Source organism: Sorghum bicolor, chromosome 5 (assembly GCF_000003195.3).
Source record: "Sorghum bicolor cultivar BTx623 chromosome 5, Sorghum_bicolor_NCBIv3, whole genome shotgun sequence".
Lineage (NCBI taxonomy): Eukaryota > Viridiplantae > Streptophyta > Magnoliopsida > Poales > Poaceae > Sorghum > Sorghum bicolor.
This window is the reverse complement of record NC_012874.2, coordinates 1,511,965-1,530,637: the sequence shown is the minus strand read 5'-3', so window position 1 is coordinate 1,530,637 and position 18,673 is coordinate 1,511,965. Positions and strand designations below refer to the sequence as shown.

General features: G+C 41.8%; 2 protein-coding genes across 3 annotated transcripts; both read left to right on the top strand.

The window, feature by feature from the left end:
- Nucleotides 5,436-9,027, top strand: LOC8083029 (pentatricopeptide repeat-containing protein At1g28690, mitochondrial). Its single transcript, XM_002450127.2, has 3 exons — nt 5,436-7,153; nt 8,023-8,344; nt 8,530-9,027. Exon 1 carries the CDS (start codon nt 5,581-5,583, stop codon nt 7,144-7,146), a length of 1,566 nt encoding a protein of 521 aa, XP_002450172.1. The 5' UTR covers nt 5,436-5,580; the 3' UTR covers nt 7,147-7,153; nt 8,023-8,344; nt 8,530-9,027.
- On the top strand, nt 12,978-18,077 carry LOC8083028 (probable serine/threonine-protein kinase PBL8). Of its 2 annotated transcripts, XM_021461118.1 has the most exons (7): nt 12,978-13,573; nt 13,661-13,712; nt 14,761-15,095; nt 15,729-15,864; nt 16,585-16,721; nt 16,841-16,964; nt 17,235-18,077. In XM_021461118.1, the coding sequence occupies exons 1-7, from the start codon at nt 13,547-13,549 to the stop codon at nt 17,678-17,680; spliced, it is 1,257 nt and encodes a 418-aa protein (XP_021316793.1). In that variant the 5' UTR covers nt 12,978-13,546; the 3' UTR covers nt 17,681-18,077. The 2 variants fall into 2 exon arrangements, with proteins under 2 accessions (XP_021316793.1, XP_002450171.1); XM_002450126.2 differs by lacking the exon at nt 13,661-13,712.

Below are 18,673 nucleotides of genomic sequence, written 5' to 3'. Positions count from 1 at the left end.
ACACTTGTCGACTTGTCGTCCCCTAGTTTATGGGTGCGGTGCTGTTCATGCGTGGCAACGGCTGAGTAGATCGGTGCTCCATTGTTTCTTCTGTTTGGGTAATCGCTTGTCGTTTCCCTTGTATTACAGGGTACAATTCGCAAGAAAACTTGCAACTTTTCCGTGCTATCTACGTGTACAATATGTCATGAAGCCAAATTCTGAAGTTGTTCTTGTCATCTTCGACAGTTCACATCCGTATGCGTCCTTGATTTGCTCTTAGTTGAACAAAAGGCCACAATTAGTGGTACTGACGGGCAGATGGATGGATGCTGGGACATTACGGTTCAAGGTGTGGGACAAGACGAGAAGACCCCACTGCTAGTTCTGACGCATCACCGATCATCTCACACGTCGGCATGGATATGCCATGTCTGAACGTGCCTTTTTTTTTTTTTTTTTAAGAATCGTCTGAACGTGCTTGTTGTGTGTGATTTTGACATGAGGTTTACCTTTTGTGGTTGCTGGTGGGCCGGGCTCTGCACATGATATGAGATCCGGCCTCAATCATGCATTACAGTATCAGCAATTTTTTCTTCATTTCCTGTGCCTCTTAAAGGTACCAATAATTCAACTATTATTTGCCAATATATATATATATATATATATATATATATTGCATGCCCTTCTATCTGAATTTCGTCTTCGCTGTGGGTGTCCCACCTCAAGGAGAGTATGGGTGGGATGTTCAATTTTCTACATTCAGCCTTTCAAAAATGATGTACATTGAAGGCAAGGAAGCTCACATCATTCGTGCTTTCAGAGTTTCGAAGCAAAAGTGATGTACATTGAAGGCCATGCCAAGTTTATCTACTAGTACTCAGAAGCATATCATTCTTGCTTTTATGACATTGTACAATTTTTTTTTTGTTTGTGATCGCAAGTTACAAGATAGAGTTTATTCGGTAGATGTGATGCAGATGAGGAGTATCTACTAGAACTGTAGAAGTACTATGTGCAACGACACAAACACAAGGGGGGAGAACGAGCGAGGATACCAGTATACCACCCTCAAGTAGGATAACTGATGCTTAGTTAGGGTCTGTTTGGTAGGACTTCTCTTCGGCTCCGATTCCTCCAGAGGAGCTAGCTCTGCCAAACGTTTTTCTAAAGAAACCGTTTTTGAGTAAAAAAACATAGGTGCCTCTTCGTAAGGAGCTGTGCCAAATACCCCCTTAGTGTACGTGCATGAGAGGGGAGAGCTATGTTGACAGAGATTCAATGGACACTCAGGGTTTTATTTACATTATAGTGACACGATCGCTTAGCTTCAGTCAGCAGACGCATACGTTTGGCCTCAAGCAGTGAGGGTTGTCCCACCTTATATATTATGCTCGGCTATCATTAGTTTTTGACGCGGGACTAAACCTAACACATTTCACCGAGTAGAATGATTGTAATGAGCATTGTACTACCCCTTTTACTCATCTTCTCTACTCTTCCCAGCATTCATAGATAAACTGGTTGTTATGGCACGCTAAAAAAAGATGAGGAATGAAAAACACTAGCAATCTGACAAAAAAATACACTAACACATATATCGTTGTTTTAATCACTTTCAATATGTTAGGTGTCTAATTTTTGTGGTTATTCAGACAACGTGTATTTTATCATTGTTTAGCTATAGAAAATATAAATTATTTGAGTTGCCCTATATTGACTGTAATAGTTGGGCCTTGTTTAGTTCCGAAAAATTTTGGGAAATCGACACTGTAGAACTTTCGTTTGTATTTGACAAATATTATCCAATTATGGACTAACTAGACTCAAAAGATTCGTCTCGTCAATTCCGACCAAACTGTGCAATTAGTTTTTATTTTCGTTTATATTTAATACTCCATGCATGTGTCTAAAAATTCGATGTGACGGAGAATGTGAAAAATTTTGCAAAATTTTCATGTAACTAAACAAGGCCTTGGTTGTTTGCTTTTGCTGTTTCGACAAACGAGAAACGACTCGATCTGCAGTCAATCAAAGGCTCTGTTGTGCCTGATGCTTTGCATGTGCTATGCTTTGCCCATGATGCGTGCTCTAGCTATAGGTGCGGGACCGAACTGATGAACAGACGAGGAAAAACACAACACAGAGGAGTTGAGCTTTTGTCCTGTCGTAGGTGATCGAGCGTGCCCCTGGATGCAAAATAACAAGGAATCAATCGATCTTTTTTTTTTTGAAAAAAAAACTCCGATCCGATGAAGAACTTTGGCTCGAACTAAGATAACAAACCTACTATACGTCTATATACTACTGTACTAGTTAACAATGATATCATCAGCAGCGCAGCAGGCTGCTAAACAAATAAAACAACGCATCCCAAGGAGTCTTAAAACTTGTAACCATGTGCCTTTGATGGCAGCAGGTAATTAAGCAGGTAGTACATCATACAGTATATCTCGATCGTGCCTTGGAATTATACGGAGCACTCTACTATAGTACGATGTGATCATGCATGCAGTACGTGCTTCTCGGGATGACCATTAGTTTATTGAAAGGTTAGTTACCACAGTATTTTAATTATTGATGCAATGCAAGGCCTTGTTTAGTTCACCCAAAAACCAAAAACTTTTCAAGATTATCTGTCACATCGAATTTTGCGGCACATGTATGAAGCATTAAATATAGATGAAAACAAAAACTAATAGCACAGTTTGCTTGTGAATCACGAGATGAATCTTTTAAGCCTAATTAGTCTGTAATTAGATAATATTTGTCAAATAAAAACGGAAATGCTACAATACCGAAATCTAAAATATTTTCGGAAACAAGGCCTAAGTAGCAGTGAGAAATAAGTAAACTTCACCGGCTGGTTCAGTTGATGTTCATGTCAAGAACATAAGGCAGGTATGTGACCGTGTTCATCGTCGAACTAGTAGCACGCTAATGACATGACATGTCAAGGTGAGATCTGCAGATCGATGCGTGATGATGCGATGAGCCTGCGTGCACTCGTGGGCTCAACTGATCAGCTGAGACCTCCTTCAATTCCCAACTGTCACTGCATTGCCGGGTGCAGGACATTCCCATTCATGCCGCCTCCCCTTTTCACTTTTTATCACCACAACAGCACAGCTGACAGCTCTAACACCTTTGCTTTGCTCGTCACACCACACAGGCATGCAGCAGATATCATTGCAGTAAGTACACCGTACTGCTGTTGGGGGCCTTGTGTTAGGCCTTGTTTAGTTTCAAAAAATTTTGTAAAATTTTTCAGATTCTCCGTCACATCAAATCTTTAGACGCATGCATGGAGTATTAAATATAGACAAAAAATAAAAACTAATTGCACAGTTTGGTCGGAATTGACGAGACGAATCTTTTGAGCCTAGTTAGTCTATGATCGGACAATATTTATCAAATAAAAACGAAAGTGCTACAATGTCGATTTTCCAAAAAATTTTAGAACTAAACAAGGCCTTATTTCCTGTCACATCAAATCTAAAATATTAAAATATAAATTAAAAAAAATTAATTACACGGTTTTTTTATAATTTGCGAGACGAATCTTTTGAACGTAATTAATTTATAACTAAATAATAATTACTCCCTCCATCCCAAATTGTAAGTCATTTCAAGAATCTTGGAAAGTCAAAGCATTTTCACGTTTGACCAAAATTATAGAGAAAAATACTAAGATTTATAACGTTAAGTGAATATACTATGGAAACATAATTAAGAAAGAATCTAATGATACTTAGTCAGTACCATAATAATTATTATTTTATAATATAAATTTGGTCAAACTTAGAAAAATTTGACTCTCCAAGATTCTTGAAATGACTTACAATTTGGGATGGAGGAAGTATCAAATACAAACGAAAATATTACAGTAGCTAAACTTAAAATTTTTCACCAACAAAGCAAGGCCCCACCAACGAACGTGGCAGGGATTAACGAACACATATAATTAAAAAGAGAGAGAGAGAAAGTTGATCCTCCTCCGACAGTTGCTAACTGTATTCTTCTACAGGCCTGCGTGATGCAACAGGCAGCAACTGCAAGCTACAGTAATTCCAAAGTAGACATGCAGGATACTGTACTGTATGATGCTTTGGCTCCGGCGTGGTAGCTTTTGCTAATTCCAAGGTAGCAGAGCACAAGATCTTGGTCGTCTGTTGCTGGTGTATCAATCTTTCCCGCCTGCCTGTGGCTGTCCACCCCATTTTCCTTTGCCAGCAGCTTTCTTCATGGCCACGGGCCTCCCCTCCATGTGCCGTCACACACACACACACACACGCTTTGCCTCCAGGGCTCCAGGCTGCTGTCCCCGGCCGGCCGGGGACGACGACGACGACGACGACGACGACGAGGGAGCTCAGTGTCCAGCTGCTGCAGAGCTGCTTCTGCACCTTAGCTGCCCGATCGAGGCATGCAGTGCAGTTGCAGGCGAGCGAGAAGCACCCAAGCCACCCGTGCACAGTTTTGCACATGCGTGCATCAGACCTACCACGTCGTTTTCGGCTGCGGCTCCTGTGGTCCCTTTCTCTTATTTCTTCACACGCATGCACCAGATTTTTCTTTTGGTAATCAAGGACGTTGATGCCTGAATAAATATAGACTATTTACAAAACTTAAAATATGGTTAGAAAGTAATTTGCAAGAGGAATCTTTTAAGCCTACTTAGTCCATGATTGGATAATAATTATCAAATAAAACAAAAATACTATCTGTTAAACTTTAACAACCCCAACCAAACACCCTATTAATAGTAATATTTTATTTTTCTTTTTTGCTAAAACATACTATTTAATCATAGTAATTGACACCTGGACACTATGAATATTAAAAATATGATTTTCTAGGAGTAGATGAGACTATGAGAGATAAGTTAAAAATGACATTATACACCTGACTATCCTGCTAGTACCACAAACCTTAATAGTTATCTAAAAATAATTTATAGCTTTTGCATATGAAGTTGGATGAAGATGAGTTATGTTTTATATAAAAAAAGTGTAGAGCTTAATAAGATCTACAACTTCGTAAACCCTCAGTCCTTCAATAAATCAACTTCTAGAGTTGTTTTAAGTTTCCGTTCAAAAAGAGTTGTCATAAGTCAATTTTTTTTTCATGTTTGATTCAATTTACAGAAAAATAGCTATAAATATTTATGACACAAATAAATATCTTATTATAGTATCTAATGATATTAATTTCTTAACACTTTTTTTTATAAATTTGATCAAACTTAAAATATTTGATTCAAGATAAATTTAGGAATTGATTTTTTTTCCATCAAAGACGAATCAAATTTAATTATTCATGAGAAATGAAATTACAAAAGTTAAACTTATAAATCGATTTATAGTTGAAAAGTTTTTAATTTGAAGTTGTTTACAGTAAATACTACGTTCTTAAGCAAAAATTGCAGTAAACACGTAATACGTCGGCCGATACCAATGTGGCCGGTTGGCCCATACGGCCCAACAACCCAATTATCCCCTGCGTGTGCGTCGCCCTGACACTACCGCGCCGCCGCGACGCCCGCCGGCCGGCGACGAGCCTCCGTGCCAGCTGAGAGAAACAGACGAGCAGGGTCCAGAAATGTCAGCTCAGCCTCAGAGAAACAGGGCCCCCGCGACCCACCCGTGCGCTGGCTCGCTGGCACCGCGCGTCCCACGCCACCTCCGCACAGCCGCCGCGCTCGCGGCCGCGGTGCAGGGCCTCATCGACGCGTCCCCGCCGCGGGCCGAGGCGCAGACGCTCCACGCGCAGCTCCTCGCGTCAGGCCTTACGGGAAGCGCTGACCTCTCCGTCAAGCTCCTCGTGCTGCACCTCCGGTGCGGCTCCCTCCACAACGCCCGCGCCGTGTTCGACGGGATGCGGACCCCGACCCGCGCCGCGCACAACTACCTCGTCGCGGGATACTTCCGGCGGGGCCGCCCCGCGGAGGCGCTCGGGGTCGTGCGGCGGCTCGCGGCGTCCACGGGGCGGCTGGACGTCTTCGCCCTGTCTATGGCGCTGAAGCTGTCCGCGGCGCTGGCTCTGCCGGGCGTCGTGGCCAGGGAGGTCCACGCGCGCGTGCTGAGGTCCGTCGCACAGTCCGACGAGATCCTGTTCGCGGCCCTGGTGGACGCCTACGTGAAGAGCGGGTCGCTTGCGTACGCACGCCGGGTGCACGGCGCCATGCCCGTGCGGAGCGTGGTGTGCTCCACGGCCCTGGTCGTCGGGTGCATGAATGAAGGCCTGTTCGAGGACGCCGAGGCGATATTCGAGGAGATGGAGGGGAAGGACGTCGTCGCATACAACGCCATGGTGGAAGGGTACAGCAAGACAGAGGATACGGCAGAGGGCTCGCTTGAGGTGTTCAAGGCGATGCAGCAAGCAGGGTTTCGGCCCACGGTATCGACATTTGTGAGCGTGCTCGGGGCCTGCTCACTCTTGTCTTCGCCAGAGCTTGGCGAGCAGGTGCATTGCCAGGGGATGAAGAGCGGCCTAGTCTTGGACATCAAAGTTGGAAGTGCTCTGGTAGACATGTATGCCAAGTGTGGCCGGGTGGAAGACGGCCGTAGGATCTTCAACCAGATGCCAGAGAGGAATGTGATCACCTGGACTTCGATGATCGACGGGTATGGGAAGAACGGCCTCTCTGAGGAGGCCCTTCAGCTGTTCGCCGAAATGCGAGAGCGGCGAGATGTGAGGCCGAACCACGCCACCTTCTTGAGCATTCTGTCAGCGTGTGCACACGCTGGGCTGCTGTCTCAGGGCCAGGAGGCTTTCCAGAGCATGGAGAGTGAGTACTTGCTGCAGCCACGGATGGAACACTATGCTTGCATGGTGGACTTGCTGGGTAGATTCGGAAGCGTGCGGCAGGCCTATGATTTCGTCAGAGGTATACCAGTGAGGCCAAACTCTGATGTGTGGACCGCGTTGCTTGGGGCGGCTACACTGCACGGGGATATGGACATGGCCAACATTGCATCAAGGGAGGTCTTTGAGCTGAGCCGCAAGGGGAGACCAGGTGCCTACATGGCGTTTTCCAACACACTTGCAGCAGCTGGGAAGTGGGAAGGCGTGCACGATGTTAGGGAGATGATGAAACAACGAGGCGTGCTGAAAGACACTGCCTGCAGCTGGGTCGGCTCTGAGAACCCGCCGCTTGTCGACTGATGTACAGGTAGAGTTTTACCTATGCATACCATGTAAAATTTCTCCTGTAACATTTTAACATCAATCTTTTGGAAAACAATGCATTTTTGCAATCCATATGATATAGAATGCTGCAGGCTTAGAGCTGAGATGTAATGTCTTTGTATTCTGATAATCAGCAATTAGCTTTCCAGAAAAACCAGATAGATCTGTTTGTTAATTTAGTATCCTAATTTCTCTGCCCTAATTGTGTTGGTTATACTCATATCATATTCATACATCATGACCTCAATGAAATTAATGAAGAAAATATTTTTATTCTGGATCATGTTACTGCATTGTGCAGGCTATACCAGTTGATATGTAGGATATATACTCATATAGGCTAACGATTGTCTATAAGTCTTCTTCTCAAAATGATGTGACATTTCCATCAGTTTAGTCCTGGCTTGCTGCAAACTGAATTTTCATGTGTTTCAACTTCATTCTTCACGCTATATTTGTGTTCAATGCAATACGAGGATATAGGTAACCCCTTGTTGCTTCTCTACTAAAACATGTGCTCTTGAATTAATCAGTATGATTTTTGCATGTTTTATTGCCTGGAAAGTATTACTTTAGAGGATCAAATCCGCAAAAAGAATTGGTATATCTCCTTGCTGCTCATCAGTCATCATGTAAATTCCTGAAGATTAAGTTTTAGGTGTAAAATCGCTGTGCTGCGGATTATCAGATTTATTGAATTTGTGTAGATTAGGAAGAATGCAGTTAGGTAAAACTATACTTATACTAATTTGTTGTGCTAATTGGATTAAGGAACCCAGAACTGCAACACTCTAATTTCGTTTTTCTAAATTCATTTTCATAATCAAATTTGTTTGTTTGTACCAATTCCAGGAACGATCATGGTTGATATAGTCAGAGTGAACGCAGACACAAGGCACCAGAGAATCAGAACAGTGCCTTTGAAAGAAAAAGCAAGAACCGGAACAGTCCCTTTGAAAGAAAAAGAGAGAACCAGAACAACATTTATGAAGCATGACAAGTTGTCCAGTTCTAATTATCAGAATATATTCAGTTTTCATTTATCGAACGCTGCATTCGATTGGGACACCGACAATCAAAGTCAGTGAAATGTCTTTTCTGGATTACAAAAGTCGACAAGCAGCACATATATTAGACAACAAAGAAGTGGAGACTGAGCAGCCAGCGATTCAAAGTATGGCTGCTACTCTTTGAGAAACCCCATGTGCTTTATTTCTTTTTCTCTGCACAAGCTTGCACCTGCATTTTATAAAGCATCTATTTATTTTCTATTGCTTGCATTTTATCTGTTTTTGTAGCATCTTGTCATCATGTGTGGGAGAGAAATTTGACACACCCTTTTTACAAACTTTGTGACAGGTGCTTGCTGCTGTCCGCGTTCATTGAGGGTGCTGCTGGCCTGCTGCATGCCCACGTCCAACTGCCTGCCCTCGATTAACCGTGGCCGTTGAGGCCGCTGCGTCACTCCCACCCGTTGCCCTTGAGAAACAGTCTCCACTTCACCAAAGCCTGCAGCGCCCAACATCAATTAACCATCAGTAGGTTCAGGCTCGAATCGTCTTTTACCTTTTCCTTTTTTGGTTCTTGCACAAAATAGTTAGAATGGTGGACCCATGTTGTCCAATTGTTTCCTCATAGAGGTTAATGTAAATATGTTGATCGCAATGGTGGATGGGGTGGCATATTTTGTCTTCTGTTGACCAAGAATAATTCTTCATGTTTTGCATTAGGAATGAACGAATAAGGAGTTGGAAATGCAAAACATTTGAGCAGTAGAAAACAAATTGAGTGCAGTGATATTTTTCTTTGATGGATTAATTTAGTCATGAATACACGGCATTTTGCCTACTTTTGGGACATTCTCACATGGCGTTTGAAAATGTTTATATGATTGTTCACGAGACATGCATGAGTTTTTGGAATAAATATTTGCCTTAAAAAAATAACATAAATCGGATGTCATGGGCTTAACTTTTATGCCCATAAGAGCATCTCCAAGAGCTTGGCTAAAATGAGTAGCTAAATTTTAATGTTTAGCTATTTTATAAAATAGATAATTTCTTAAAAAAAAAGAGGTTTACAACAGCCTTGCTATCAGATAGCTAGTGCCAGTGGTTGGCTATATATGGCCAACGAAAATCAAGGGATAGCAAACTTTCTATTTTACAAAACCAAATAGCACATCTGTTGGAGCCTATTTTTCTACTATAAAAGTTCTAAAAGACCTCCGTAATAAGAATAGCAAAGCTGTTGGAGTTGCTCTAACCTTGTCAACGAAATGGTCATTCACCAAGAGGTATCTTTGGGAAGTGGTGGATCCCTCTGCTCATGTTCCTAGTACCTTGTACTACTACTTTGTAGCATGCACTGAAACAAATCTCCAAAAATCTCAGTAAGCCAACTATTACAAACCTGTATCTACAATCTATTGTGCCGTTAGTGACAGGAGATGCACATACCTATCTTTTCTTTAATTACTCCAAGATCATCCCTTGGCCTCTTTGTCCATGGCAAAAATGGTAAGTAAAAATGATCAACATATTCCGAAAACAACAATTTCAAATGATCAATATATACCGTAGGGGTGGGAGAAGTCAGCATGATCATCATAAAGCATGCATCGTTCCAACATACTGTCAATAATATTGTCCCCTTTTTGGCATACCATGGGTTTTGAAGTGGTCGAATGAGTGGTCATACCACGGATTTCGTTTGGCCCGTTGGCCTCCCCATGGTATATGGCACATGACTAAATGGCTATCATGCCAAAGCTGTCATGGACCATGATGTGATAGCTACATTATGGGCTATACTATACACAAGGGTTAGATCTTGATGATTTAGATAAGATATTAAAATATTAGATTTTAATGGGTCTAAAGTAAAGAAAAGAGACAAAGGCCCTGTTTGGATCCAGGGGCTAGAGCTAGTTTGTGCTAATTTATGCTCAATTAGTCTAAAAGTAGCCAAACAAGAGGGCTAAAGTTAGTTTTTTGCAACTAGCCCACCAAAAAAACTATCCCCTAAAAGGGGTGATTATTTGGGCTAGTTCTAGTGGGGCCCATATCAATTCTTTTTTTTTTCTCCAACTCAAGCCGCACGGAATCGAGATTATCCTCTTCCCGGACCGATCCGCCGCATTTATTGTCATTCTAACCCTTGCATCCAAATATGTCTTCAGCTAGAGCTAGTTCAGAATTAGTCTTGGGCTAGAAACTAACTCTATCCTCTAGCCAAACTAGAGTATCCAAACACGGCCAAAGTCCACGAAGCCGTACAAAAATAAGCATATAACCCAAGAGATATATGTCAATATTGATTCACATTTCTTCCTTCATCTCTTGATATTTTTTTCAAAAGATCGTTATCTACTTCTCCCATTGTCTTTCATATCTAGACATTTCTTCCAACATTTTATAGGTACCAATTTAAAGAGGGAGGAGCCCGTCCGTGGGGAGGGGGAGCCTTTGGTTGGGTTTCATGCTTTGAGTAAGGGAGCTTGATCCCACCCCGTCTTATTGCTAGATCCACCATTGCTCACAACATTGGATTCCTACTTCTTTATGGATGAAGTAACTCTAGTTTGTCGTGACATCTTCAGCCGTTGCTTCATCATATGCCTCTCTCTTAGTCAATGTCGTATCTACGACAACCCGACAACGAGGAGGCAGAGGAGGAGGCGGAGGCAGAGGTGGAGTTGGCTACTTGCTTTTTTGTCCTTCTCTTCCTCTTTTTTACACATGCCTAAAAGCTGCTGGGAAGATTTAAGGATCTTCATTATGATTTCACTATACCCATAATATTCAAGAGTTATGGACAAAGATGATGATAAAATTGGTAGAAACACTCTAACGATTTGATAATTATGGAATACGTAGGAAAGTATATGTGAGCACAAATAATGAGGCGACAATAATAGTGAAGCAAATAGATCGACATCAATAAGAGAATATCAAGCATAATCGAGTAGAAGCAAAACTAGAATGACGAAATTTTATTTTCCAAGAAAATACATGGTGCTCAACTAGGGTTATAGTAAAATGATTTAGTGAATCTTCGGATTATATATATTTTCACATGTGCCAGGCGCTAACTTTTTATTCTTTTCAAATTCTTCTCCTCCTCCGATTGCATCATCTACTGCCATCTTTCATGCTCTACGGCTTCCCATGCCCTATTTGCCGTCTTTCTTCGAATGAGCGGTCATGCCATAGATTCTGCTTGGCACAACTAAAAATGGCTATCATGCCAAAGCTGCCATGGACCACGATGTGAGAGCTTGGTTAGCTACATTATAAGCCATACCGTACAAAAGGTTAGGGCTTTGATAATTTCGATGAAATATAATAATAATTGAACTAATAGATTTTAATGGGTCCACATTTCTTTATCTTTTTCAAAGAATTATCACGAGCTTTATTTACTTATTATAACACTATATTTCATTCCTACTTCTTTATGGATGAGCTAACTCTAGTTTGTCGTGATATCTTGGGCAGTTGCTTCATCATTACTGCCTCTCTCTTGGCGAACGACGGATCCAGGCCTTGTTTAGTTTCGAAATCCTCGGATTTTGGTAGTGTAGCATTTTCGTTTTTATTTGACAAATATTATTTAATTATATATAGACTAACTAGGCTCAAAAGATTTATCTCGTGATTTACAGACAAACTATGTAATTAGTTTTTGTTTTCATCTATATCTAATGCTTCATGCATGTGCCCCAAGATTCAATGTGACGAAAAATCTTGAAAAGTTTTTGGATTTGGAGTGAACTAAACAAGGTCCATTTCAACAAGGAGGAGAAGATGCTAGCTAGTTGCGTTTGTCCTCCTCTTCTTCTTTACACAAGCCTACAAGTCGTTGGGAAGACTAATATTCAAGGGTTATAAGCAAATATGGCGAAAAAAAGTAGAAACGGTTATTTGATTTGAAATTTGTGCAATACATAAGAAATTATAGGTGAGCACAAAGAAAGAGGGACGATAGTAGCGAAGCAAACATATCGACTTCCATCAAACATCTTCAAGTGTGTTGCCAAAAAAAAACATCTTCAAGTGGAAGGCCAAAAAAAAAATCTAAGAAAATACACGATGCTAAACTAGGGTTATAGTAAAACGATGATTCACTGAATCAGTTTTCCTAATCATCAATTGTGTTCCTGGATATCAAAAGATTTTAGTTGATCAATGCCCATATTCTCATTTCGATTATTTTTTTTTCACACGTGGTAGGCGCTAACTTTTTTTTTATTATCATTTTCACATATTCCGCCGTGCTTCCACTGTCCAGCTGGATAGCCATCTAGTATTTCCGATTCAGTAAACAGGAAATATAAAGGTCAAAACCCCGTCTTAATGACCATTCGATGAACTGTGAAATATAAAAATAATTTGGTCAATTTTATATCCAAATTTAATACTTTATTTCAAATTATAAGACATTCTAAGAATATTAGAGTGTCAAAGTATTTTTAGTTTAATCAAATTTACACGATAAGATGATAATATTTATAATATTAACTAAGTATCATTATATTCTTTATTAATTATATTTTCATAGTATATCTGTTTGATGCCATAAATCTTATAATTTTGGTTAAATTTAAGATGCTTTGACTCTCTAAATTTTTTTTTAATATCTTATAATTTAGGACGGAGAGAGTAGATAGAAAGAAAGTAATCTCCACAGAAAAAATATAAAATATTTAATAGATAGAAAAAAAATAGTTTGCTGAATTTTTCATACCCAAAATATCTGACAGTGTCTTCTCCCTGAAGGCAGCTGCCGTGGAGTGAATTGAAATGGGAGCTGCCGTGCCCTGACTGCGCTTTTTAAGGGATCCACCACCCCTCCTCCCCCACCGTTCCTTTTCTCCACCATTGAAGCACACTCTGATCCTCACTCCGCTCACTGTCACACGCACGCACTACACTCACAACTCATCCGCAGTCACAAGCTCGCCTGCTGCTCCCTCCCTCAGTCCGGTTGAGGAGGCGTTGCTGCTGCTCCTGCCTGCTGGCTACCCTGCCCTGTTCGCTCTTCCGTTCCGCGGCGCATCCCACAGGAAGGGAGGATCACACAGCTTTGCTCTTGCTCGGCTGCTCCTGGCTCCCTTGTGGCCTTGTCCCGTCCACCAAAGAAGGAAACGCCCAGCCGGCAACTCTAGCCGTCGTCTATCTCGTCTCGTCTCGTCTCGTATCATCGGAGTCGAAGGACGGAAGAGGTGGATGGGATGAAGCGACCTACCAAGAATGAGAGGCTGGGCTACTCCTGGCACAAGTAGAGGACGAACCCCAGCAGCAGCCGAGCCACAGGGAGGAGGAGGAGGAGGAGGAGGAGGAAGAGATGGGCAACTGCGGCACGCGGGAGGAGAATGCCGTCGTCGCGGCGCACGCGCAAGGTATCCATCCATCCTTTCGAGTTTGTTCGTAGTGGTGGATTTCTCGCGGGTTACCCCCCTCTTGTCGGTGCTTTGTTTGGATCTCAGGTGCGGCGCTTCGAATTCCATCAAAATTTCGTCTTGGTGGATTGTTCGTCAGGTCCTCTGCGCTCTTGGTTCTTGGGCTCGCGGCGGATTGCCATAAATACTTCATCTTTCTATTGTGCCGGCTTTTGGATTAAATCAGTGTTGTGAGAGACGATTTGGTTACGAGGCTGGATTTTTCTGGGGGGCTCTGTCCATGTTGTTGTTACGGACAGATGGGTTTGATTGAAGTCGCATGCCAATTTTCAGTCCAAATGTTTTATTTTAATACTTCGGTGGGTTTTTTTTGGATGAATTCTTTTGTTCATTCCCTCCTTGCTTGAGATGAATCCGGTTCTAGGACTTCTGTTCTATTTATTTATCCTCATTTGCTCATGTTTTATCTTCTTTGGTTCAAAGCTTGTTTGATTCGTCTTGTCCTACTTCCAGGTTGTTGATCTATGATCTCTTCTATGCTGCATCTTCTTGTGAAGTTGCCATGCACCTTGCGCTTCCTTATCTTCTTGATTTTTGTTTTGTGTTCCCAAGCCTACTTGATTGTGTACATTGAAAAAAAATCTAGTGGCACTTTCCCCAGCGTGCTTCAATTTCTGTGCCCTCCTCACTATTGACTTCCAATTTCGCACGGATAAAAAAATCAGGATCCTCCAAGTTGAATAAACATGTCTGTTCTAGCTGCTACTTGTGGTTTTTTAAAAGCAATTTGAGGTTTTTCTAATTTACATGCAACTGTGCAGTAGATCTGGTCCCCTGGCCTCTTTACCCTTGCTGTAATCAATTGTGCATGTGTATCTCTTCTTTATTTAGTTCCTGCTTTCTACTCAGAAGTATTATTTTAGTGGGAAAGGTCATTTAATGGATGCTAGCAGTTGGCAACTCATTCATTTCCACTTGTTCTTATTTTACTTCTATAATAATTTCCAAATAGAACAATGTATCTCAGCATGAGTAAATGCTTATAATGCTACATACACGAATTCTTAGTATATCTTTCTTACTTCAATTCTGTACTTACGTGCTGGGCAATAGTTAAAGTTCATATTTCCTTTGATTTTTTTGGGTGTCGAGGACTTACAATTTACATTTCCTTCTCATGCTCCCAGTTCAGCAGCTCCACTTGTTACAACATCCTCTCAAGAACGCCAATGCAGATAGGAAGCACACCCGCACCTCATCAGATATAAGTGATCCTTCCACACCTAGGAATGTTGAAGATGCCAAGAACATTTCCATATACAACGATGTGATTGCCTTCACATTGTTTGAGCTAGAGACAATCACAAAGAGCTTCCGTGCTGATTATGTTCTTGGCGAAGGAGGATTTGGGACCGTTTACAAGGGTTACATAGATGAAAATGTCAGGGTTGGGCTGAAATCACTGCCTGTTGCAGTCAAGGTGCTCAACAAAGATGGACATCAAGGGCACAGAGAATGGCTTGTGAGTTGTTCAGTAATTTTCATGCTCACTACCTTTTCATTATATGCATGGAAACATGAAAATTGTCTACTAATATGTTGTACTTCACACTATGCATGACATATTGGCATGGATACATGTAGATAATCATTAGGTTCATGTTGCTAACAAGCATGTTGGCAAATGAAATATACTGGAGGATTCCTTGCAATAATCTTCAATCATGTTTTTGTTTCCATAGCTGTCTAGATTAGTTCTCACTACTTTGTTGCAGTGTTTTGTTGATAATGATATGGAAAATTGATAAGCTGATAAGGTTATCCATAGTGATTTCATGCTCGTTTACAGACATGCGCAGTCCTTGAGTCAGGCTGTTGTTGATAAATAACATATTTTATTTGTCATGCTTGAAAATTTTAAAAGATATTAGCTTACTTGCATGACTGGAATAAGAAACATTATTCTTGCCAATGTGAATATATTCAAAAGGCTAAGCAATTGTATTTAACTGCCTGTAAAATGCTATTGAGTTATTTTTGCACACAGTTTGGTAGTTATCATGCTTATTACTATACTACAAAATTATTATTCCAGTATTACGTTCTGCTCAAAAAGATATAAAAATGGTTTACCCATCTTCTGTATTTATGTCAGACCGAAGTTAACTGCCTGGGGCAGTTGAGGCATCCAAATTTGGTGAAGTTGATTGGATATTGCTGTGAAGATGACCATCGGCTGCTTGTCTACGAGTTCATGTTTCGAGGAAGTCTAGAAAACCACTTATTCCGAAGTAATACTTCTACTCCTGTTTGTCAGAGTGTGAATGACATCATAACTGAGTTCAGTGATACCACTTTTTACATACTGTCTTCTGTTTCTTGAATGCAATCCACTGATCACAGACACAACACCTTGAGCTGATAAAAATGTGGATGATAGAGTTACACTTTTCATTTTCATAACTATTGTTGGTGTGAGTTGGGCATATTTTATTTGTGTGTCAACAACTGATTCATTCATCATCTTTGGAAGTTTTTTACATGTTTCCAAAATAACCACAAAGCATCCAACTCTTGAACTTGCTCGTGGCTCAAATCCTGGATGATTGCTTGCTTGGTAAACTGTTGACTTTGCTTGATTACAACTGGTACCTATGTTAGGCCATGGGTAGTCCCTAACAACCTATCTGGCATTTTCTGTATTCTGTATGGACATTTTACGCAACTTCCCAACTGACCTTATGACATGGAGCATATAAGAAATGATCTATTTTGTGTTAATGTCTTTTGTCTTCTACATCTGTTCATTTTTGTCTGCTCCTTTAATATGGACTACTATAGCTGTTACTAACTACATTTGAAGAAAAGGACAAATAATTGAATGCTTTCCACTGCTAGCATGTGTGATATGTAATGCCAGTGCACTATTTTCCTTGATTCAGTCACAATGAACTTTTATTTCAGATGAAGGAAATTTTGTTGACCAGACATCCTGTTTTTCATGTTCTCAGAGACAGCTACACCATTACCCTGGGGTACTAGGATGTCAATCGCACTGGGAGCTGCTAAAGGGCTTGCTTGCCTCCACAATGCTCAAAGGCCTGTAATCTACAGAGATTTCAAGACATCAAATATTCTGCTGGACTCTGTTGAGTGTTGATTGCTTCCTCATGCTTTCTTCTCCTTTTTCAGTTGTATTGATTGACATCATCCAATGGGAATACATATATGTTTGACATATTTATCGTTTTGTTTCCATTTCCATAGGATTATACTGCTAAACTGTCTGACTTTGGCCTGGCAAAAGCTGGCCCTGAAGGTGATCAGACGCATGTATCAACAAGGGTGATGGGAACCTACGGTTATGCTGCCCCTGAATATGTGATGACTGGTACTTTCCTCGTTGTTTGTATATATATGCTTTATATTTGCATTTCTTAGAAGATACCATCTGACTGTTCAGATACGAACTTCATGTCAAATTTCCACACACTAAACTATTGTTTCTATTCCATGAGCTGAGATCACATATTTTACCATTTCCTGCGTCTTTCAGTATTTGAATATAACTTCGTAGCAAAGTTTATAGCCAGAAAAAGAGTGTTATTCTTAATGCATGATCTGATATCACATATATATCACACATATCTCTAATGTGCAGGTCACTTGACTGCTAGAAGTGATGTCTACAGCTTTGGCGTTGTCCTTCTGGAGCTCTTGACAGGGCGCAAGTCAATTGACAAATCACGGCCCAGCAGGGAGCAGAGCCTGGTTGACTGGGCCCTCCCCAAACTCAATGACAAGAGGAGGCTTCTCCAGATCATTGACCCAAAACTGGAGGGGCAGTATTCGGTCAGAGCTGCTCACAAGGCCTGCAGCCTTGCATTCTACTGCTTGAGCCAGAACCCCAAGGCTAGGCCGCTTATGAGTGACGTCGTCGAAACCCTCGAACCATTGCAGGGCAGCAGTGGGAGTGACGGATCCGGTCAGTCTTCTGGCCTTCCTGACTATAGAGGCCGCCGCAGGCTAACCGGGAACAGTGTTCACTTCAGGGCCATCCCAAACCCCAAGTGCTCCCCTGCTGTCCCGGCTTGCAGAGTGCGGTGATGGTGCTGTGTTTCAGTTGAAGCTGCTGGGATAGTAGGTTCAGTTGTATATTTCGACCATGGGTGGTGACTGGTGTGGGTGCATGTGTGCGCTTGGTGGGTTTTCGGTTTCTCAGGGTTTTGGCCAGCGTTTTGATGTGTAAATTTGATCTGCTGCTGCTTTGTAAGGCCCTCTAATTTTCACTGTGGTCTTATGTATCCTTGACTGAGCGAGCCCCTGCCGAAACTGGCGGGTTCAGGATTAACCCTAGAAATGAAAGGCTGAACTAAGAGCGGTTGGATGGTTGGTATGGGCATATGGTGCTGTTGTCCATATGTGAGGAATCAATTAATCTGTATTGAATTTCTTGGCAAGTTTTCTCTTGTTTGGCATCCTGCCATAGTAGGGAAGAATTGTATAAGGCGTGTCACTTCTGCTGTTCCCCTGTGCTGCGATCATAGTCTGAATGGCTGCAGATGAGTTGGGATTTTGGCATGCTTTGCCTTTGAGCTTGTACCATTTTGCAGCGTCTGTGTTCTCATCTAAAAACTTTTCATCTAATATTTGACACATGCATATAGCATTAAATATAGATTAAAATTAACTAATTACACAGTTTCTACGTATTTTGCGAGATAGAATTTTTTCCAGGGGTGATTCTTGAGCATCGGAAAGCAAAGCACATGGATCTCCTTGAATCTGCCGGTGCCAGTGGTAGGAGGCACCGCGTGTCCGCGCGTGCATCCTGTGAGGAGGCTGGCGGCCGCCGCAAGGGGCAACGCCGGGACTAGAGGTGCCGGCAACGGCCAACGGCTGTGTTGCCGACGCCGAGGGGGCCGCAACGAGCACGCCGGCGTCCAGAGGTCCGCCAGGGTCATTAGGGGTGGCTGAGATTGGGCTTCACAAAGCTGATTGCCTGGGCCGACTGATGGCCCAATGACCTTTGCCCATTGGAGAGTTTTATACAATCGAAGGCATTGGCCATTTGACCTGCTAAAAGGTAGTTGCTGCTTC